The following is a 19222-nucleotide window of genomic DNA, read 5'->3' on the forward strand; positions in this document are numbered from 1 at the left end:
CAAACAGGAAGTGGGAAATCTGAGGTTTGTAGTTTTGTAACTCAGCCCCTATCGAATTCACAGTGGGAAATGGGTAATGTTGCACTTCCTAAGGCTTCCACTAGATGTCAACCATGTTTAGAACGTTGTTTCAGGCTTCTCCTGTGAAGGGGGGCCAGATGGGAGCTGTTTGACTAAGGGGTCTGCCAGCAGCCTCGTTGTCAGTCATTCGCATTTCACATGAGCGGTATCTCTCGTTCCATTGTACAGACAATGGAATTCTCTGGTGGAAGATTAATGATAGAAACATCCTAAAGATTGATTCTATACTTAGTTTGACAAGTTTCTTCACCTGTAATATAACTTTTTGAACTTTTTGTCCGACTGGACCTGAATGCGATTTTGGATTTGTTTACCAAACGCCCTAACAAAAGAAGCTATTTGGACAAAAATGGACATAAATGATGGACATTATCGAACAAAACGTGCATTTATTGTGGAACTGCGATTCCTGGGAGTGCATTCTGATGAAGATCAAAGGTAAGTGAATATTTGTAATGCTATTTGTGAATAATGTTGACTGCGCAACATGGCAGATATTTATTTTGGCTGGATTGGACTCTGAGCACCGTACTCAGATTATGCATTTTCCGTAAAGTTTTTTTGAAATCTGACACAGCGGTTGCATTAAGGAGAAGTGTATATAAAGTTCCATGCAAAACACTTGAATTTTCATCAACATTTATAATGAGTATTTCTGTGAATTCATGTGGCTCTCTGCAATATCACTGCAAGTTTTGGAACTACTGAACATAACACGCCAATGTAAAATAAGATTTTTGGATATAAATATGAACTTTACCGAACAAAACATACATGTATTGTGTAACATGAAGTTCTATGAGTGTCATCTGATGAAGATCATCAAAGGTTAGTGATTAATTTTATCTCTATTTGTTCGTTTTGTGACTCCTCTCTTTGGCTGGAAAAATGGCTTGGTTTTTCTGTGAGTTGGTGGTGACGTAACATAATCGTTTGCGGAGCTTTCGCTGTAAAGCATTTTTGAAATCAGGCACTGTGACTGGATTAACCTCTTGATGCTCTGGGGGCGCTATTTCATTTTTGGATGAAAAACGTTCCCGTTTTAAACAAGATATTTTGTCACAAAAAGATGCTCGACAATGAATATAATTGATAGCTTTCGAAAGAAAACACTCTGACGTGTCCAGAACTACCAAGATATTTTCTGTGCGTGCCCTAGAACGTGAGCTTCAGGTAAAACCAAGATGAGACGGCATCCAGGAAATGAGCAGGATTTTTGAGGCTCTGTTTTCCATTGTCTCCTTTATGGCTGTGAATGCGAGAGGAGTAAGTCTGCCCTTTCTGTCGTTTCCCCAAGGTGTCTGCAGCATTGTGACGTATTTGTATGCATATCATTGGAAGATTGACTATAAGAGACCACATTTACCAGGTGTCCGCCCGGTGTCCTGCGCCGAAATTGGTGCGCAAAAGTCAGCTGCAAGTATTTTTCCATGGAATTTAGAGAAGAATGCAAGCTTCCACGAACGATATATCATTGAAGAGATATGTGAAAAAACGCCTTGAGGATTGATTCCAAACAACGTTTGCCATGTTTCGATATTATGGAGTTAATTGAAAAAGTTTGACGTTGTAGGTGACTGAATTTTCGGTTCGTTTCGGTAGCCAAATGCGATGTACAAAACGGAACGATTTCTCCTACACACAGACGCTTTCAGGAAAAACTGCGCATTTGGTATGTAACTGAGAGTCTCCTCATTGAAAACATCCGAAGCTCTTCAAAGGTAAATGATTTTATTTATTTGGTTATCTGGTTTTTGTGAAAATGTTGCGTGCTAAATGCTACTCAAAATGCTAAGCTAGCTTAGCATACTCTTACACAAATTAGTCAATTTCTATGGTTCAAAAGCATTTTTTGAAAATCTGAGATGACATTGTTGTTAAGAAAAGGCTAAGCTTGAGAGCAGACGCATTATTTTCATTTTATTTGTGATTTTCAGAAATCGTTAACGTTGCGTTATGCTAATGAGCCTGAGGCTTTAGTCACGATCCCGGATCCGGGATGGGGAGTTTCAACTTTAAGAAGAATTTCATCTTTAAAATGGTGCCTAATACTTGTATGTTTGAGAAATTTGATTTATGAGATTTATGTTGATTTGTATTTGGCGCCCTGCAATTTCATTTGCTGTTGGAGAGGAGTTCCGCTAACGGAACGGGGTTCCCCAGTCCTGGACGGGTTAATTGCTATATTGTAATTACTTCGCCACCATGGCCTATTTATTGCCTTAACTCCCGTATCCTAACTCATTTGCACTCACTATATACTTTTTCCCCCCCCTTTTTTTTACTGTATTATTGACTGGATGTTTGTTTATTCCATTTGTAACTGTGTTGTTGTATGGGTCAAACTGTTATGCTCTATCTTGGCCAGGTCGCAGTTGCAAATGAGAACTTGTTCTCAAGTAGCCTACCTGGTTAAATAAAGGTGAAATAAAATTACATTAAAAAAAAGGACTTGTCATGGACCAACAACACCACCTCTTGTCAAGAGGGCGCAACAGCATCTCTACTTCTTAAAGTGGATGAAGAAATTTGACAAGCCACCCCGGGTCTTCTCCAAATACTACCACTGCACGATCGAGAGTGTGCTGATCAGTCGCATTACGATCTGGTACAGGAATTGCTCTGTCCATGACCACAGACCAGTACATCACTGGGACTGTGAATCCCACCCAAATCAGAGCATGAGGTCTGATACCAACAGGCTCAGAGACAGTTGAACTGGACTGACCACCTGCTCTGATTCTCTGCACCTTAGCACACATGCACTCACTCACGTACACACATAAAGACATACACACCTACAAACATACACATATACATTCATGCTACACATACCTAAACTGCTGCTACCAGACTCTTATTATGATTGCTCAATACTGCACAATTTAAACACTTGCACAAATCCCCCCTTCCCCAAAACGTAAATATTTTACTTATGCAAAAATGTTTATTCTATTCTACTGAGCCATTTACTTTATGTTTTCATTCTTATCGTTTAGAATTTCTTGTTGTTGTTGCATTGTTGAGAAGGAACCTGCAATTAAGCATTTTGTTGAACGGTGTATACTATGTGTACCCTGTACATATGGCTAATGAAACTTGAAACTTTTTTCAACCAACGACTCCAAGAGTAGACCCTCTGTAAGGTCAGAGGCCATATATATCAAGCGTATCAGAGTAAGAGTGCTGATCTAGGATCAGGTCCCCCCATCCATATATTCTTAATCATTTTGATCTAAAAGGCAAAACTTGATCCTAAATCAGCCATCCTACTTTGAGCTGCTTGATAAATACACGCCCATAATATATAATTCAGAATCTGTCTATGGAGTTTGCTAGCTAATCTTTCTTTTATAATCCCATAATGATCTAATCTGCCTAACAACAATCTAACTACATAGATAATCTGTTTATTCTAAACCAGTTAAATACGCTCATGGGCGTTATGGGGGAGGGATTGAAAGAGATTAAATGAGCAGAGTGGGTACATACATTAAGTACAACCTCATCTAGAAAAGCATGCCAATCCAACCTAGACATTTGTATGTGTATTCTTTGAAGGGCTTCATTTAGCACATTAGGTGTGCCCCAAATCCTGAGAACGTCATAGAGATTCAGGCACACGACCACTGCCTGAGGCTAAGGCAGGTTTCCCCAACTGGTGGTCCGCTTGCCAAGTGGTTTTATTTGCCCCCCAGTTCTCTGAGAAAAATAAAACCTTCAGAGAGTATTCACACCTCACACCTCGGGAATAGGAATGGGTCACACCTACTGAGAAGGGGAGGGAGAGGGGGGCTGGGACCGACATAGAAACCATTAGCATTATTTGTCTTATTATTGCCTGCCTGTGATCTGAACCCCTCACATAATTGTTTAAAGAAAATAATAATACACATTTTGTCACTAAAAAGAATATACAAGCGTCCTTCCTAACTCCGTTGCCGGAGAGGAAGGAAACCGCTTGTGGATTTCACTATTTTTATTTTACTAGGCAAGTCAGTTAATACCCTCTTGGAACTCCCCATCCCGGATCCGGACTCTCAGTTACATACCAAATGCGCAGTTTTTCCTGAAAGCGTCTGTGTGTAGGAGAAATCGTTCCGTTTTCTACATTGCATCTGGCTACCGAAACGAACCGAAAATTCAGTCACCTACAATGTAAAACTTTTTCCGAATTAACTACATAATATCGACCGAAACATGGCAAACGTTGTTTGTAATCAATCCTCAAGGTGTTTTTTCACATATCTCTTCATTGATATATCATTCGTGGAAGCTTGCTTTCCTCTCTGAATCGCATGGAAAAATACTGGCAGCTGACTTTTGCAGGGGACACCGGGCGGACACCTGGTAAATGTGGTCTCTTATGGTCAATCTTCCAATGATCTGCCTACAAATACGTCACAATGCTGCAGACACCTTGGGGAAACGACAGAAAGGGTTGACTCACTCCTCTTGCATTCACAGCCATATAAGGAGACAATGGAAAACAGAGCCTCAAAAATCCTGCTCATTTCCTGGATGCCGTCTCATCTTGGTTTTGCCTGAAGCTCACGTTCTAGGGCACGCACAGAAAATATCTTGGTAGTTCTGGACACGTCAGAGTGTTTTCTTTCGAAAGCTACCAATTATATGCATAGTCGAGCATCTTTTTGTGACAAAATATTGCGCTTAAAACGGGCACGTTTTTTTATCCAATAATGAAATAGCGCCCCCATAGATGTAAGAGGTTAAGAACAAATTCTTATTTTCAATGACGGCCTCAGAACAGTGGGTTAACTGCCTGTTGAGGGGCAGAACGACATATTTTGTACCTTGTCAGCTTGGGGATTTGAACTTGCAACCTTTTGTTTACTAGTCCAATGCTACAACCACTTAGCTACACTGTCACCCCAATGCCAATGGTGACTTTAAAACACTTACACAGTTTAATGGCTGTGATATGAGGAAACTGAGGATGGATCAAAATTGTAGTCCACAATAGTAACCTGAGTGAATAGAAGGAAGCCTTTACACAATAAAAAAAATATTCCAAAACATGCATCCTGTTTGCAACAAGACACTAAAGTAATACTGCCAACATTGCAGAACAATTAACTTTTTGTCCTCAATACAAAGTGTTGTGTTTGGGGCAAATCCAATACAACACATTACTGAGTACCACTCTCCATATTTTTGAGAATAGTGGTGGCTGCATCATGGTTTGGATATGCCTGCTATCATTAAGGACTGGAGAGAAATGGAATGGATGCAAGAACAGGCAAACTCCTAGAGGAAAACCTGGTTCAGTCTGCTTTCCACCAGACACAGGGAGATGAATTCATCTTTCAGCAAAACAATAACCTAAAACACAAGGCCAAATATACACAAATATACAGTTGCTTACCAAGTAAAAGTTCCTGGGTGGCCGAGTTATAGTTTTGACTTAAATCTTCTTGAAAATCTATGGCAAGACCTGAAAATGTTTGTCTAGCAATGATCAGAAACCAACTTCACAAAGCTTGAAGAATTTTGAAAAGAATAATGGGCAAGTGTTGCACAATCCAGATGTGAAAAGCACTTAGAGACCTACCCAGAAAGACTCTCGGCTGTAATCACTGCTTCTACAAAGTATTCTCACGGGTGTGAATACTTATGAGATACACTATATATACAAACGTGTGTGGACACCACTTCAAATGAGTGGATTTGGCTATTTCAGCCACACTCACTGCTGACAGGTGTATAGAATCGAGCACACAACCATGCAATCTCCAGAGACAAACATTGGCAGTAGAATGGCCTTTCTGAAGACCTCAGTGACTTTCAAAGTGGCACCGTCATAGGATGCCACCTTTCCAACAAGTCAGTTTGTTAAATTTCTTCCCTGCTAGAGCTGCCCCGGGCAGCTGTGTCATGATTGTCCACGAGAATACAAATAGGTCAGATCAAATTTGCAATGAATAACTTCAATCAGACCCCCTCTCATCTTAGAGGGGGAATGAAAGAACTAGGGGGGTTTAACCTCTTGAAACTCCCCATCCCGGATCCGGGATTGTGACTAAGCCTCAGGCTCATTAGCATAACGCAACGTTAACGATTTCTGAAAATCGCAAATAAAATTAAAATAATGCGTTTGCTCTCAAGCTTAGCCTTTTCTTAACAACACTGTCATCTCAGATTTTCAAAATATGCTTTTGAACCATAGAAATTGACTAATTTGTGTAAGAGTATGCAAAGCTAGCATAGCATTTTGTGTAGCATGTATCAACATTTTCACAAAAGCCAGATAACCAAATAAATAAAATCATTTACCTTTGAAGAGCTTCTGATGTTTTCAATGAGGAGACTCCCAGCCACATACCAAATGCGCAGTGTTTCCTGAAAGCGTCTGTGTGTAGGAGAAATCGTTCCGTTTTCTACATTGCGCCTGGCTACCAAACGAACCGAAAAAAGTCACCTACAACGTGAAACTTTTTTCCGGATTAACTACATAATATCGACCGAAACATGGCAAACGTTGTTTGGAATCAATCCTCAAGGTGTTTTTTCACATATCTCTTCATTGACATGCAGTTCGTGGAAGCTTGCTTCTCTCTCTGTGCCCCATGGAAAAATACTGGCAGGTGACTTTTTGCGCACCAATTTCGGCGCAGGACACCGGGCGGACACGTGGTAAATGTGGTCTCTTATGGTCAATCTTCCAACGATCTGCCTACAAATACGTCACAATGCTGCAGACACCTTGGGGAAACGACAGAAAGGGCAGACTCATTCCTCTTGCGTTCACAGCCATATAAGGAGATCATGAAAGACAGAGCCTCAAAAATCCTTGTCATTTCCTGGATGCCAAGTCATCTTGGTTTTGCCTGAAGCTCACGTTAAAGGGCACGCACAGAGAAGATATTTGTATTTCTGGACACGTCAGAGTGTTTTCTTTCGAACAGTAGCAATTATATGCATAGTCGAGCATCTTTTTGTGACAAAATATCTTGTTTAAAACGGGAACGTTTTTCTTCCAAAAATGAAATAGCGCCACCATAAGTGTAAGAGGTTAACAACTCATGCCCTGTTGTAAATCAAGGGAAAGGTTTCAGGTCTGCACTCAAGATTCACCCAAAGGAATGTGCTTTGTTTCAACAGACTTTTTCATGCTGAAACTAACACATTCAAAATCGAATTCTGGAACAATATTTCTAACATAGAACGTGAGGTATGGTCAGAGGCGATCTATAGCACACTAATGTCATTTTTGTCTTTGTGATGTCATTAAAAATGTTATGAAGGAAATACTATAACTTGGAAAATATACCCACAACATATATGAAGTTTCCATACTCTGCATTGTGCATATAATATGAAAAATGACTGAAGGGTTTTTGTTAAGAGAGGGATGTGATTTGAGAAGCATTAAGAGATAAGTAGTTTACCTAACATTGCACAGTGAGTAGTTACTGCCTGGAGTGAAGTCAGGAAGCATGCCAGCCTACCGGAACTGCCCCTTTCGAGCAAACGGTATAAATGATGGGTTTAAAAAAAAACACATTAGACTAGAAACGCATAAAGCTGCAGGTGGTTTGAACTTTGAATCTCAAAATGAGGTGGAGACGATAAAATCACCCCCCGGACAATCACTGGTACGGCTGAAAGTAAAGTATCTTCGAAAGCGTTTTAACCTCTTACACTTATGGTGGCGCTATTTCATTTTTGGAAGAAAAACGTTCCCGTTTTAAACAAGATATTTTGTCACAAAAAGATGCTCGACTATGCATATAATTGCTATTGTTCGAAAGAAAACACTCTGACGTGTCCAGAAATACAAATATCTTCTCTGTGCGTGCCCTTTAACGTGAGCTTCAGGCAAAACCAAGATGACTTGGCATCCAGGAAATGACAAGGATTTTTGAGGCTCTGTCTTTCATGATCTCCTTATATGGCTGTGAACGCAAGAGGAATGAGTCTGCCCTTTCTGTCGTTTCCCCAAGGTGTCTGCAGCATTGTGACGTATTTGTAGGCAGATCGTTGGAAGATTGACCATAAGAGACCACATTTACCACGTGTCCGCCCGGTGTCCTGCGCCGAAATTGGTGCGCAAAAGTCACCTGCCAGTATTTTTCCATGGGGCACAGAGAGAGAAGCAAGCTTCCACGAACTGCATGTCAATGAAGAGATATGTGAAAAAACACCTTGAGGATTGATTCCAAACAACGTTTGCCATGTTTCGGTCGATATTATGTAGTTAATCCGGAAAAAGTTTCACGTTGTAGGTGACTGCATTTTCGGTTCGTTTCGGTAGCCAGGCGCAATGTAGAAAACGGAACGATTTCTCCTACACACAGACGCTTTCAGGAAACACTGCGCATTTGGTATGTGGCTGGGAGTCTCCTCATTGAAAACATCAGAAGCTCTTCAAAGGTAAATGATTTTATTTATTTGGTTATCTGGCTTTTGTGAAAATGTTGCGTGCTACATGCTACACAAAATGCTATGCTAGCTTTGCATACTCTTACACAAATTAGTCAATTTCTATGGTTCAAAAGCATATTTTGAAAATCTGAGATGAGTGTTGTTAAGAAAAGGCTAAGCTTGAGAGCAAACGCATTATTTTAATTTTATTTGCGATTTTCAGAAATCGTTAACGTTGCGTTATGCTAATGAGCCTGAGGCTTAGTCACAATCCCGGATCCGGTTATTAAGTTCGACCATCCTGTTACTCTGCTCAAACTATCGATACGACTGTCAAAAAAGCCTCTTCCAGGGCGAATGGAAGAGAAGTCAACTCTGTAGTTCTGTTCAGGACAACAAGTCACTGGATACCGGACAACTGCAAAGAAGGACAACAATAGAATACTTGTTGGAACCATTTTGAACAATCAGAGTCTTACAAGCATGCTGCGAAAAGGCCCAACCCCTTTCCAAGGCTGTCCTGTTCACCAAGAGACCCCCGGTGAACCAAGGTATTTCACGTAAATACATTCGTGATTTCTTACTCAAAGCAGGCGGTGGTTTGTGTGCAAAGTATACGGTTACTGTAGGTGAGAGTAGTTTTGAATGTGCCAATGTTAAGTGTCTCTGTCCCTCTCTCTCCATCTCTTCTTTCACAAGCATCAATGTTGTTGTCATTCCGCTAGGGACCTGTTTTCAGCGTATTACGTCTCCAGTCAATAACCGGTGCAGCATTCTATGTTTATCCTATGTTGCCATTTAATTAACTAGTAAATAATTAAACCAATTTGTGTAGTACTAAATCATAAGTAAGACGTGGGTGTTTGCAGATACAAGGAGGTTACGACTGTTCAGAATGATGATATGATACCAGGTTATGATTAGTATGATGACTGTTTATATACAGTTGAAGTCGGAAGTTTACATACACTTAGGTTGAAGTCATTAAAAATCGTTTTTCAACCACTCCACAAATTTATTGTAAAACAAACTATAGTTTTGACAAGTCGGTTAGGACATTATGTCAATTTGCCAATCAGAAACTTCTAAAGCCATGACATAATTTTCTGGAATTTTCCAAGCTGTTTAAAGGCACAATCAACTCAGTGTATGTAAACTTCTGACCCATTGGAATTGTGATACAGTGAATTATAAGTGAAATAATCTGTCTGTAAACAATTGTTGGAAAAATTACTTGTGTCATGCACAAAGTAGATGTACTAACTGACTTGCCAAAACTATATTTTTTTAACGAGAAATTTGTGGAGTGGTTGAAAAACAAGGTTTAATGACTCCATCAGACCACAAAACAAGCCATGAGGTCGAAGGAATCGTCCGTAGACCTAAGAGACAAGACAGTGTCAAGGCACAGATCTGGGGAAGGGTACCAAAAAATGCATCATTGAAGATCTCCAAAATAACAGTGGCCCCCATTATTCTTAAATGGAAGACGTTTGGAACCACCAAGAGTCTTCCTCGAGCTGGCCGCCCGGCCAAACTGAGCAATCGAAAGAGAAGGGCCTTGGTCAGGGAAGTGACCAAGAACTCAAAGGTCACTGACAGAGCTCCAGAGTTCCTCTGTGGAGATGAGAGAACTTTACAGAAGGACAACCATCTCGGCATCCCTCCACCAATCAGGCCTTTATGGTAGTGGACAGACAGAAGCCACTCCTCTGTAACAGGCACATGATAGCATGCCCGAAGATTGCCAAAAGGCACCTAAAGACTCAAAAACCATGAGAAAAAAAGATTTTCTAGTCTGATGAAACAAAAATTTGACTTTTTGAGGCTGAATGCCAAGTCACATCTGGAGGAACCTGGCACCATCCCTACTAATCAGGATCAAGGGTAAGATGACTGGAGCAAAGTATAGAAATCAGGTTCAAATCCAGGCTCTGACCGGACCACTCAAGGAAATTCAGAGACTTGTCCCGAAGCCTCTCTTCTGTCGGCTTAGGGTTGTTGTCTTGTTGGAAAGTGAGCCCCAAACTGAGGTCCTGAGTGCTCGGGAGCAGGTCTTCATCAAGGATCTCTCTGTACATTGCTCCGTTCATCTTTCCCTCGGTACTGACTAGTCTCCCAGTCCCCGCCGCTGAAAAACATCCCCACAGCATAATGCTGCCACCACCATGCTTCACCGTAGGGATGGTGCCAGTTTTCCTCCAGATGTGACACTTGGCATTCAGGCTAAAGAGTTCAATCTTGGTGGACTTGGAGTTTTACCAAATAGGGCTATTTTCTTTATACCACCCCTACCTTGTCACAACACAACTGAAGGAAAGAAATTCCACAAAGTAACTTTTAACAAGGCACACCTGTTAATTGAAATATATTCCAGTTGACTACCTCATGAAGCTGGTTGAGAGAATGCCAAGAGTGTGCAAAGCCGTCAAAGGCAAATGGTGGCTACTTTGAAGAATCTCAAATATTTGTTCAACACTTTTTTGGTTACTACAGGATTCCATGTGTTATTTCATAGTTTTGATGTATTCACTATTAATCCACAATGCAAACTCAGCAAAAAAGAAACTTCCTCTCACTGTCAACTGTGTTTATTTTCAGCAAACTTAACATGTGTAAATATTTGTATGAACATAACGAGAGTCAACAACTGAGACATAAACTGAACAAGGTTCACAGACATGTGACTAACCGAAATTGAATAATGTGTCCCTGAACAAGGGGGGGGGCAAAACAAAAGTACACCAGCTGTATTAAGTACTGCAATGCATCTCCTCCTCATAGACTGCACCATATTTGCCAGTTCTTGCTGTGAGATTTTGCCCCACTCTTCCACCAAGGCCCCTGCAAGTTCCTGGACATTTCTGGGGGGAATGGCCCTAGCCATCATCCTCCGATCCAACAGGTCCCAGACTGTTCTCAATGTGATTAAGATCCGGGCTCTCCGCTGGCCATGGCAGAACACTGACATTTCTGTCTTGTGGGAAATCATGCACAGAATGAGCAGTATGGCTGGTGGCATTGTCATGTTGGAGGGTCATGTCAGGATGAGTCCACAGGAAGGGCACCACATGAGGGAGTAGGTTGTCTTCCCTGTAACGCACAGCGTTGAGATTACCTGCAATGACAACAAGCTCAGTCCGATGATGCTGTGTCACACCGCCCCAGACCATGATGGACCCTCCACCTCCAAATCGATCCCGCTCCAGAGTACAGGCCTCGGTGTAACGCTCATTCCTACGACGATAAATGTGAATCCGACCATCGCCCCTGGTGAGACAAAACTGCGACTTGTCAGTGAAGAGCACTTTTTGCCAGTCCTGTCTAGTCCAGCAACGGTGGGTTTGTGCCCATAGGCGACGTTGTTGTCAGTGATGTCTGGTGAGGACCTGCTTTACAACAGGCCTACAACCTCTCAGTCCAGCCTCTCTCAGCCTATTGCGGACAGTCTGAGCACTGATGGAGGGATTGTGCATTCCTGGTGCAACTCTGTAGTTGTTGCCATCCTGTACCTGTCCCACAGGTGTGATGTTCGGATGTACCGATCCTGTGCAGGTGTTGTTACGCGTGGTCTACCACTGCGAGGACGATCAGCTGTCCATCCAGTCTCCTTGTAGCGCTGTCTTAGGCATCTCACAGTACAGACATTGCAATTTATTGCCCTGGCCACATCTGCGGTCCTCATGCCTCCTTGCAGCATCCCTAAGGCACCTTCACGCAGATGAGCAGGGCCCTGGGCATCTTTCTTTTGGTGTATTTCAGAGTCAGTAGAAAGGCCTCTTTAGTGACCTAAGTTTTCATAACTGTGACCTTAATTGTCTACCGTCTGTAAGCTGTTAGTGTCTTAATGACCGTTCCACGGGTTCCTGTTAATTAATTGTTTATGGTTCATTGAACAAGCATGGGAAACAGTGTTTAAACCCTTTACATTGAAGAAAAGGGTTTAAAAAGGGACGGCTCATTTTTTGCTGAGTTTAGAAAATAGTAAAAATAAAGAAAACCCTTGAATGAGTAGGTCTGTCCAAACGTTTTACTGGTAATGTATGTGTGTATATAAATGATATATAAATAACTTGCATTTATGTTCCGACCCTCGAAATCGTCCCGGCTAAATCTAGGTGATGATCCCTGGGCTAAGGGGTGTGTGCTGAGATTTAGTCAAAGGAATGCACTGATAACAGGCTAGAACAAAAACCAAGTGACTCCCCAATCGCCTGACTTATCAGCTAGCAACGTGCTGCCATGTTTGTTGTTAGTAACATACTGTAGTTTCAATGAGCTCCACCCACAAGGTGGCTTTCAGATAATACCGCAGTGCATTCCTGGATGGCTGCCAGCCAGGTCACACGGGGCTTGTCCAAGCGGAGGAGAGGTAGCTGGTCATGGCTGCAGAGATCCAGTTTTGGTCAAATTAAAGTCTGATTTTACATTTTGTAGCAGGTTAGGAGAATTTACACAGCAGGTTAGGAGAATTAATGTAGCAGGTTAGGATAATTCGGTTATGGTTAGGAAAAGGGTTACGGTTAGGATTAGCTCAAATGCGACAACAAACAAAAAAGCTTTTGACTTAATTTGACAAAAGCTGGATATCTTCTAGCCATGACCAAGGTAGCTAACTGTCAGGGAGACCAACATGAGTGTTTACTCAGCTCTTGCTGTTATCTAACACCTGCGCCTACTACATGGTGACTTAGCAAATACTCTTTGAGTTGCCTTTACCTGTGTCTCAGATGTGGCCCATAGAGGTAGCCTACACATGATGCAATGCAGCGCTTCCCTTTCGTTGGACGTTTTCACACATAGTTTTTAGCCTTTGAATCTGAGTTCGACTATTTTTTGCAATGTATTTTTTTCATTTGGTTCGGTTGGTTTAACATTGCGAAATGTCAAAATAACTTTTAAAAAATCCGAAACAAAACCACGTGTCCATGCAAGTAATTTGTTCATTGAACAACAATGCTCACGTTAAATCCATTTATGATTATCATGAAGCGTCATCTCCCAATCTTCATTTTACATTCGCTTTGGTCTTCCAACATGCCGGAGCAAACAGCGCAATAGTCACTAACTGCGACGTGAATAGGCTATATTGAGTAACCTATATCTCCGGTATAGCCCGAGTCTCCCCTAATCTCTAAATCCCCTGAATATCCTAAATAAAATTGACAAGTGAATATCACCATATCATAGGTTATCTGATCAAACGTCCATTCTATAGTTAGTTAGCAATGTGATTACTCTGATCAGGGTCCCGTGTGGCTAAATTTGTAGATCAATGAGCTTGCAACATCAGGGTTGGGGGTTTGATTCCCATGGCGGGCCAATACTCAAATGTATGCTAATGTATATTGCTCAGGATAATATCGTCTGCTAAATGTACACACAAAAAGCCAAGCTACTCTCGTTGACATACAACCTTACCAGTAAACTCTCCAAGTTTAACGCTGACTTCGGGTCTCTGATCATGAATTCCAACTTTTTCCTTCGGCTGTCAAGCCTTTTCTCCGCTCCCGACGACATGATAACAGTTTAGTGAATCCAGGTTCGTCAATGGTATGTGATGGCAAGCTGAAATGTTCGGACAACAAACTTGTCAATACTTGCCGTGGCCCTTTAAAACGCGGGCGGGCAGCGCTCGAGACAATTCAATATTTTGCTGCTGGTTGGTTGAATGAGCAATAAAAACTGACAGCTCCACTGAACACGCGCTGTTTTGACGGTATAAACGGGTTAATCTTTTATTTTCAGTGTTCACTCAACGTATTATTCGCCATTAAAGTTGGTTTTCAAATCCTGACAGAATCTCCCCGCGTAGAATTCACTCATTCATTTGGTGGTTTATCATATGAAAGTGTCGACCGCTGTAACCTTATTGAACTCCTGAACTCCGCTCAGCATGACTCAAGTATTATCTTGGTGTAAATGCAAACTTTCTTCATTGACAGGAATTCCTCCCCTCTTATCTCATTGATTGATTTTACCGTCACAGCTATAACTTTCAATAGTTTTGGAACGCTCATGTGTAGCTCTGTCGACTACCATAAAGCACTGACAAATCCCAATGTATTTTGGATGTATTTTTTGGGGGTCCTGATTTCGACGTCTGAACCAATCATAGACGTCTATGTTTGGTTCAGATTTGGTATGGTCCGCACCAGCCTATATTTGCCATATATCACAAACCCCCAAGGTGCCTTATTGTTGTTATAAACTGGTTACCAATGTAATTAGAGCAGTACAAATACATGCTTTGTCATACCTGTGGTATATGGACTGATATACCACGGCAGTCAGCCAATCAGCATTCAGGGCTTGATCCAGCCAGTTTATAATACAGTATAATGTACTCTATTGTAACCTACTTTACTCTGATGTAATCTACTCTGCTGAACTAAAATACTCTACTCTACTGAATTAAACTGCACCATGCTGTACTCTACTGTCCTGTGCCGTACCATACTGTACTGTACTCCACTGTACTTTACTATGCTCTACTGTACTGAACTGTGCCATACTGTATTGGGCTGTTCAAACTTGTAAAACAAAGTCTAGACATTCAGACTTGGTAGTTGTTTTGGGGCGGAGCTCATTAGAATAATACCCAGAATGCTTTGCAAGTGTTTGTTTTTCCATTTCCATTTTGGTCATTCAGAAAAAGTTATTATTACAGTCAGTGCATTCAACTAAGGTAGATACACAACAACAAATCACAGTCAGAGCAAGAAATATTTTTTTGTAACAGTTACTGAGAATGTTATTGTAGTGAAACTAGTCTGTTGGTTTATTCTGTAGCTTTGGAGCTTAGAAAATCATCACATTGCTCTCAGTTTTAAAGCGTTTGAATAATATAGCATAAGTGCAGGTGACAGATGGGAGCAATAACAATTATATTATATGTTGCAATCTCTGCTCTCTTACATTAAATGTATTTAAAAGTTTTATTGTGATATAATACTTACTTCATTGAGAATGCATGTTTAGAATCAATAACCAAAAAATATGTGCAGTGGCTGTGTGTTTTGGGTCATTGTCATGCTGGAAGACCCAGCCACGACCCATCTTCAATGCTCTTACTGAGAGAAGGAGGTTGTTGGCCAAGATCTCGCGATACATGGCCCCATCCATCCTCCCCTCAATACGGTGCAGTCGTCCTGCCCCCTTTGTAGAAAAGCATCCCCAAAGAATGATGTTTCCACCTCCATGCTTCACGGTTGGGATGGTGTTCTTGGGGTTGTACTCATCCTTCTTCTTCCTCCAAACACGGCGAGTGGAGTTTAGACCAAAAAGCTAATTTTTTGTCTCATCAGACCACATGACCTTCTCCCATTCCTCCTCTGGATCATCCAGATGGTCATTGGCAAACTTCAGACGGGCCTGGACATGCGCTGGCTTGAGCAGGGGGACCTTGTGTGCGCTGCAGGATTTTAATCCATTGCAGCGTAGTGTGTTACTAATGGTTTTCTTTGAGACTGTGGTCCCAGCTCTCTTCAGGTCATTGACCAGGTCCTGCCATGTAGTTCTGGGCTGATCCCTTACCTTCCTCATGATCATTGACGAGGTGAGATCTTGCATGGAGCCCCAGACCGAGGGTGATTGGCCGTCATTTTGAACTTCTTCCATTTTCTAATAATTGCGCCAACAGTTGTTGCCTTCTCACCAAGCTGCTTGCCTATTGTCCTGTAGCCCATCCCAGCCTTGTGCAGGTCTACAATTTCATCCCTGATGTCCTTACACAGCTCTCTGGTCTTGGCCATTGTGGAGAGGTTGGAGTCTGTTTGATTGAGTGTGTGGACAGTTGTCTTTTAGACAGGTAACGAGTTCAAACAGGTGCAGTTAATACAGGTAATGAGTGGAGAACAGGAGGGCTTCTTAAAGAAAAACTAACAGGTCTGTGAGAGCCGGAATTCTTACTGGTTGGTAGGTGATCAAATACTTATGTCATGCAATAAAATGCAAATTAATTACTTAAAAATCATACAATGTGATTTTCTGGATTTTTGTTTTAGATTCCGTCTCTCACAGTTGAAGTGTACCTATGATAAAAAATTACAGACCTCTACATGCTTTGTAAGTAGGGAAACCTGCAAAATCGGCAGTGTATCAAATACTTGTTCTCCCCACTGTATTTTCAACGTCTGTAAAAAAAACTTTCATTCAGAACTGAAAAATAACTTATTTGAACATCGGGAAATACATATTTTCAAAGTCTGGAAAATACATAATTTCAACTTTCATTCAGAATATGAATTTACGTTGATTTCAGTAGCCGGAAAATACCTATTTTCAACATCCGGGAAAAAAACTATTTTTAACACACAGAAAATACATATTTTAAACATCCGGAAAAGTCGTATTTTCCCCTTTCACGCAGAACCTAAAATTAACCTAACTTCAACGTCTGGAAAATATGTATTTTCAATGTAATTTTGCTTACTTGGTTGCCTGTGGGTCTTCTTTAGCCTGTAATAGGCTATAAAAAGCTGATGACATACAGTATTTGCGGCTCAAAATAACTTTTTATTTGTACTATCTTGTTGGTGAATGATGACTATAATAATTGTTAAGCTTTAGGCAACTCAATCATGCATCCTTTGTCTTGTTGTCCACTTTCTGATTGTGCCGACATTTTTAGACATGTGTAGACGAAAAAACCCATTGTGATCACCACCAGAGGTAGTCAGGGGCCCTATAGAGGCTACAGTCATTTCAGTCAGTAGTTTTGAAAAAAGTTCTCACAAGCCAAAATGGGTACCCGGAAATTGTGCACTATTGTGTACAACGTCATCCATCATTCTGCAATGCGAATTGTAGAATGGTGCTGGAGGGGATGGCTGACGTGGCTGATGGCTGACGTATTACGTGCTCCTAACCAACTGTGTTATTTTGTTGCTTTTTTGTGTTTGAATCTTATTTTTTTTTAAACTTATTTTGTACATAATGTTGCTGCTTCCGTCTCTTATGATCGAAAATAACTTCTGGACATCAGAAGAGCGATTACTCACCATGAACTGGTAGAAGCTTTTTCCTTTTAACGAGTCCGACGTGAAGGATATACTGCTTTCCCGGGAACAGTCCCAGATCGCCGTCATTTGCGTGAAGAGAAGTCTGAGAAAAAGGGGGCGGAGGTCGGTCTGCATTCTGAGAATTCGTAGGCAAGCGAGTAAACCCCCACTGCCATCTGTTCTATTGGCAAACATGCAATCTTTTGAAAATCAAATCGATGACCTACGAGCAAGATTAAACTACCAACGGCACATTAAAAACTGTAATATCTTATGTTTCACCAAGTCGTGCCTGAACGATGACATGAACAACATACAGCTGGTGAGTTTTATACTGTATCGACAGGATAGAACAGCAGCCTCTGGTAAGACAATGGGTGGCGGTCTATGTATATTTGTAAACAACAGCTGGTGCACGATATCTAAGGAAGTCTCGAGGTTTTGCTTGCCTGAGGTAGAGTATCTCATGATAAGCCGTAGACCACACTATATACCTAGAGAGTTTTCATCTGTATTTTTCGTAGCTGTCTACATACCACCACAGACCAATGCTGATGCTAAGACCGCACTCAATGAGCTGTACAAGGCCATAAGCAAACAGGAAAATGCTCATCCAGATGGGCGCACCTAGTGACTTTAATGCAGGGCAACTTAAATCCGTTTGATCAAATTTCCACTAGCATGTAAAAATGTGCAACCAGAGGGAAAGAAACTCTAGACCACCTTTACTCTACACACAGAGACGAGTTCCATACTCTCCCTCGCCCTCCATTTGTTAAATCTGACCATAATTCTATCCTCCTGATTCCTGCTTTCAAGCAAAAATTAAAGCACCAGTGACTCAGTCAATAACAAATGGTCAGATAAAGCAAATGCTAAGATACAGGACTTTTTGCTAGCACAGACTGGAATATGTTCCGGGATTCTTCTGGTGGCATTAAGGAGTACACCACCCTAACAGATCCACAGATAATGCTATCTCTATTGCATTCCACACTGCCCTTTCCCACCTGGACAAAAGGAACACATCGACTACAGCTCTGCGTTCAACACCATAGTGCTCTCAAAGCTCATCAATAAGCTAAGGACCCTGGGACTAAACACCCCCCTCTGCAACTGGATCCTGGACTTCCTGATGGGCCACCCCCAGGTGGTAAGGGTAGGTAACAACACATCTGCCACGCTGATCCTCAACACAGGGGCCCCTCAGGGGTGCATGCTCCCTGTTCCCTCATGACTGCCAGACACAACTCCAACACCATCATAACATTTTCCGATGACACAACAGAGGTTGGCCTGATCATCGACAACGACAAGACAGTCTATAGGGAGGAGGTCAAAAACATCTCCTTCAACGTGATCAAGACCAAGGAGATGATTTTGGACCTCAGGAAAAAGAGGACCGAGCACCCCCCCATTCTCATTGACAGGGCTGCAGTGGAGCAGAAAATCTATTTTATATTTGAAATTCTTCAGTAGACACCCTTTGCTTTGATGGCAGCTTTGCACAATCTTGGAATTCTCTCAACCAGCTTCACCTGGAATGCTTTTCCAACAGTCTTGAAGGAGTTCCTACAAATGCTGAGCACTTGTTGGCTGCTTTTCCTTCACTCCGCGGCCCAACTCATCCCAAACATCTCAATTTGGTTGAGGTCGGGGATTGTGGAGGCCAGGTCATCTGATGCAGCATTCCATCACTCTTCTTCTTGGTCTAATAGCCCTTACAAAATAACCCTTGTAAAACAAATGATCGT

The 19222-nt window shown here is 41.6% G+C and overlaps 1 protein-coding gene across 1 annotated transcript in view; it reads right to left on the reverse strand.

The window, feature by feature from the left end:
• Window positions 1–14066, reverse strand: part of LOC135557144 (rho-associated protein kinase 2-like) — a 109858-nt gene extending 95792 nt beyond the window's left edge. Inside the window, exon 1 of the mRNA XM_064990357.1 lies at window positions 13888–14066. Within this exon, the coding sequence (XP_064846429.1) occupies window positions 13888–13986 (99 nt within the window). The 5' untranslated portion in view covers window positions 13987–14066. The remainder of the gene's footprint in view (window positions 1–13887) is intronic.
• Between the last annotated feature and the right edge of the window lie 5156 nt (window positions 14067–19222).

The sequence above is a fragment of the Oncorhynchus masou genome, chromosome 16 (assembly GCF_036934945.1).
Source record: "Oncorhynchus masou masou isolate Uvic2021 chromosome 16, UVic_Omas_1.1, whole genome shotgun sequence".
Classification (NCBI taxonomy): Eukaryota; Metazoa; Chordata; class Actinopteri; order Salmoniformes; family Salmonidae; genus Oncorhynchus; species Oncorhynchus masou.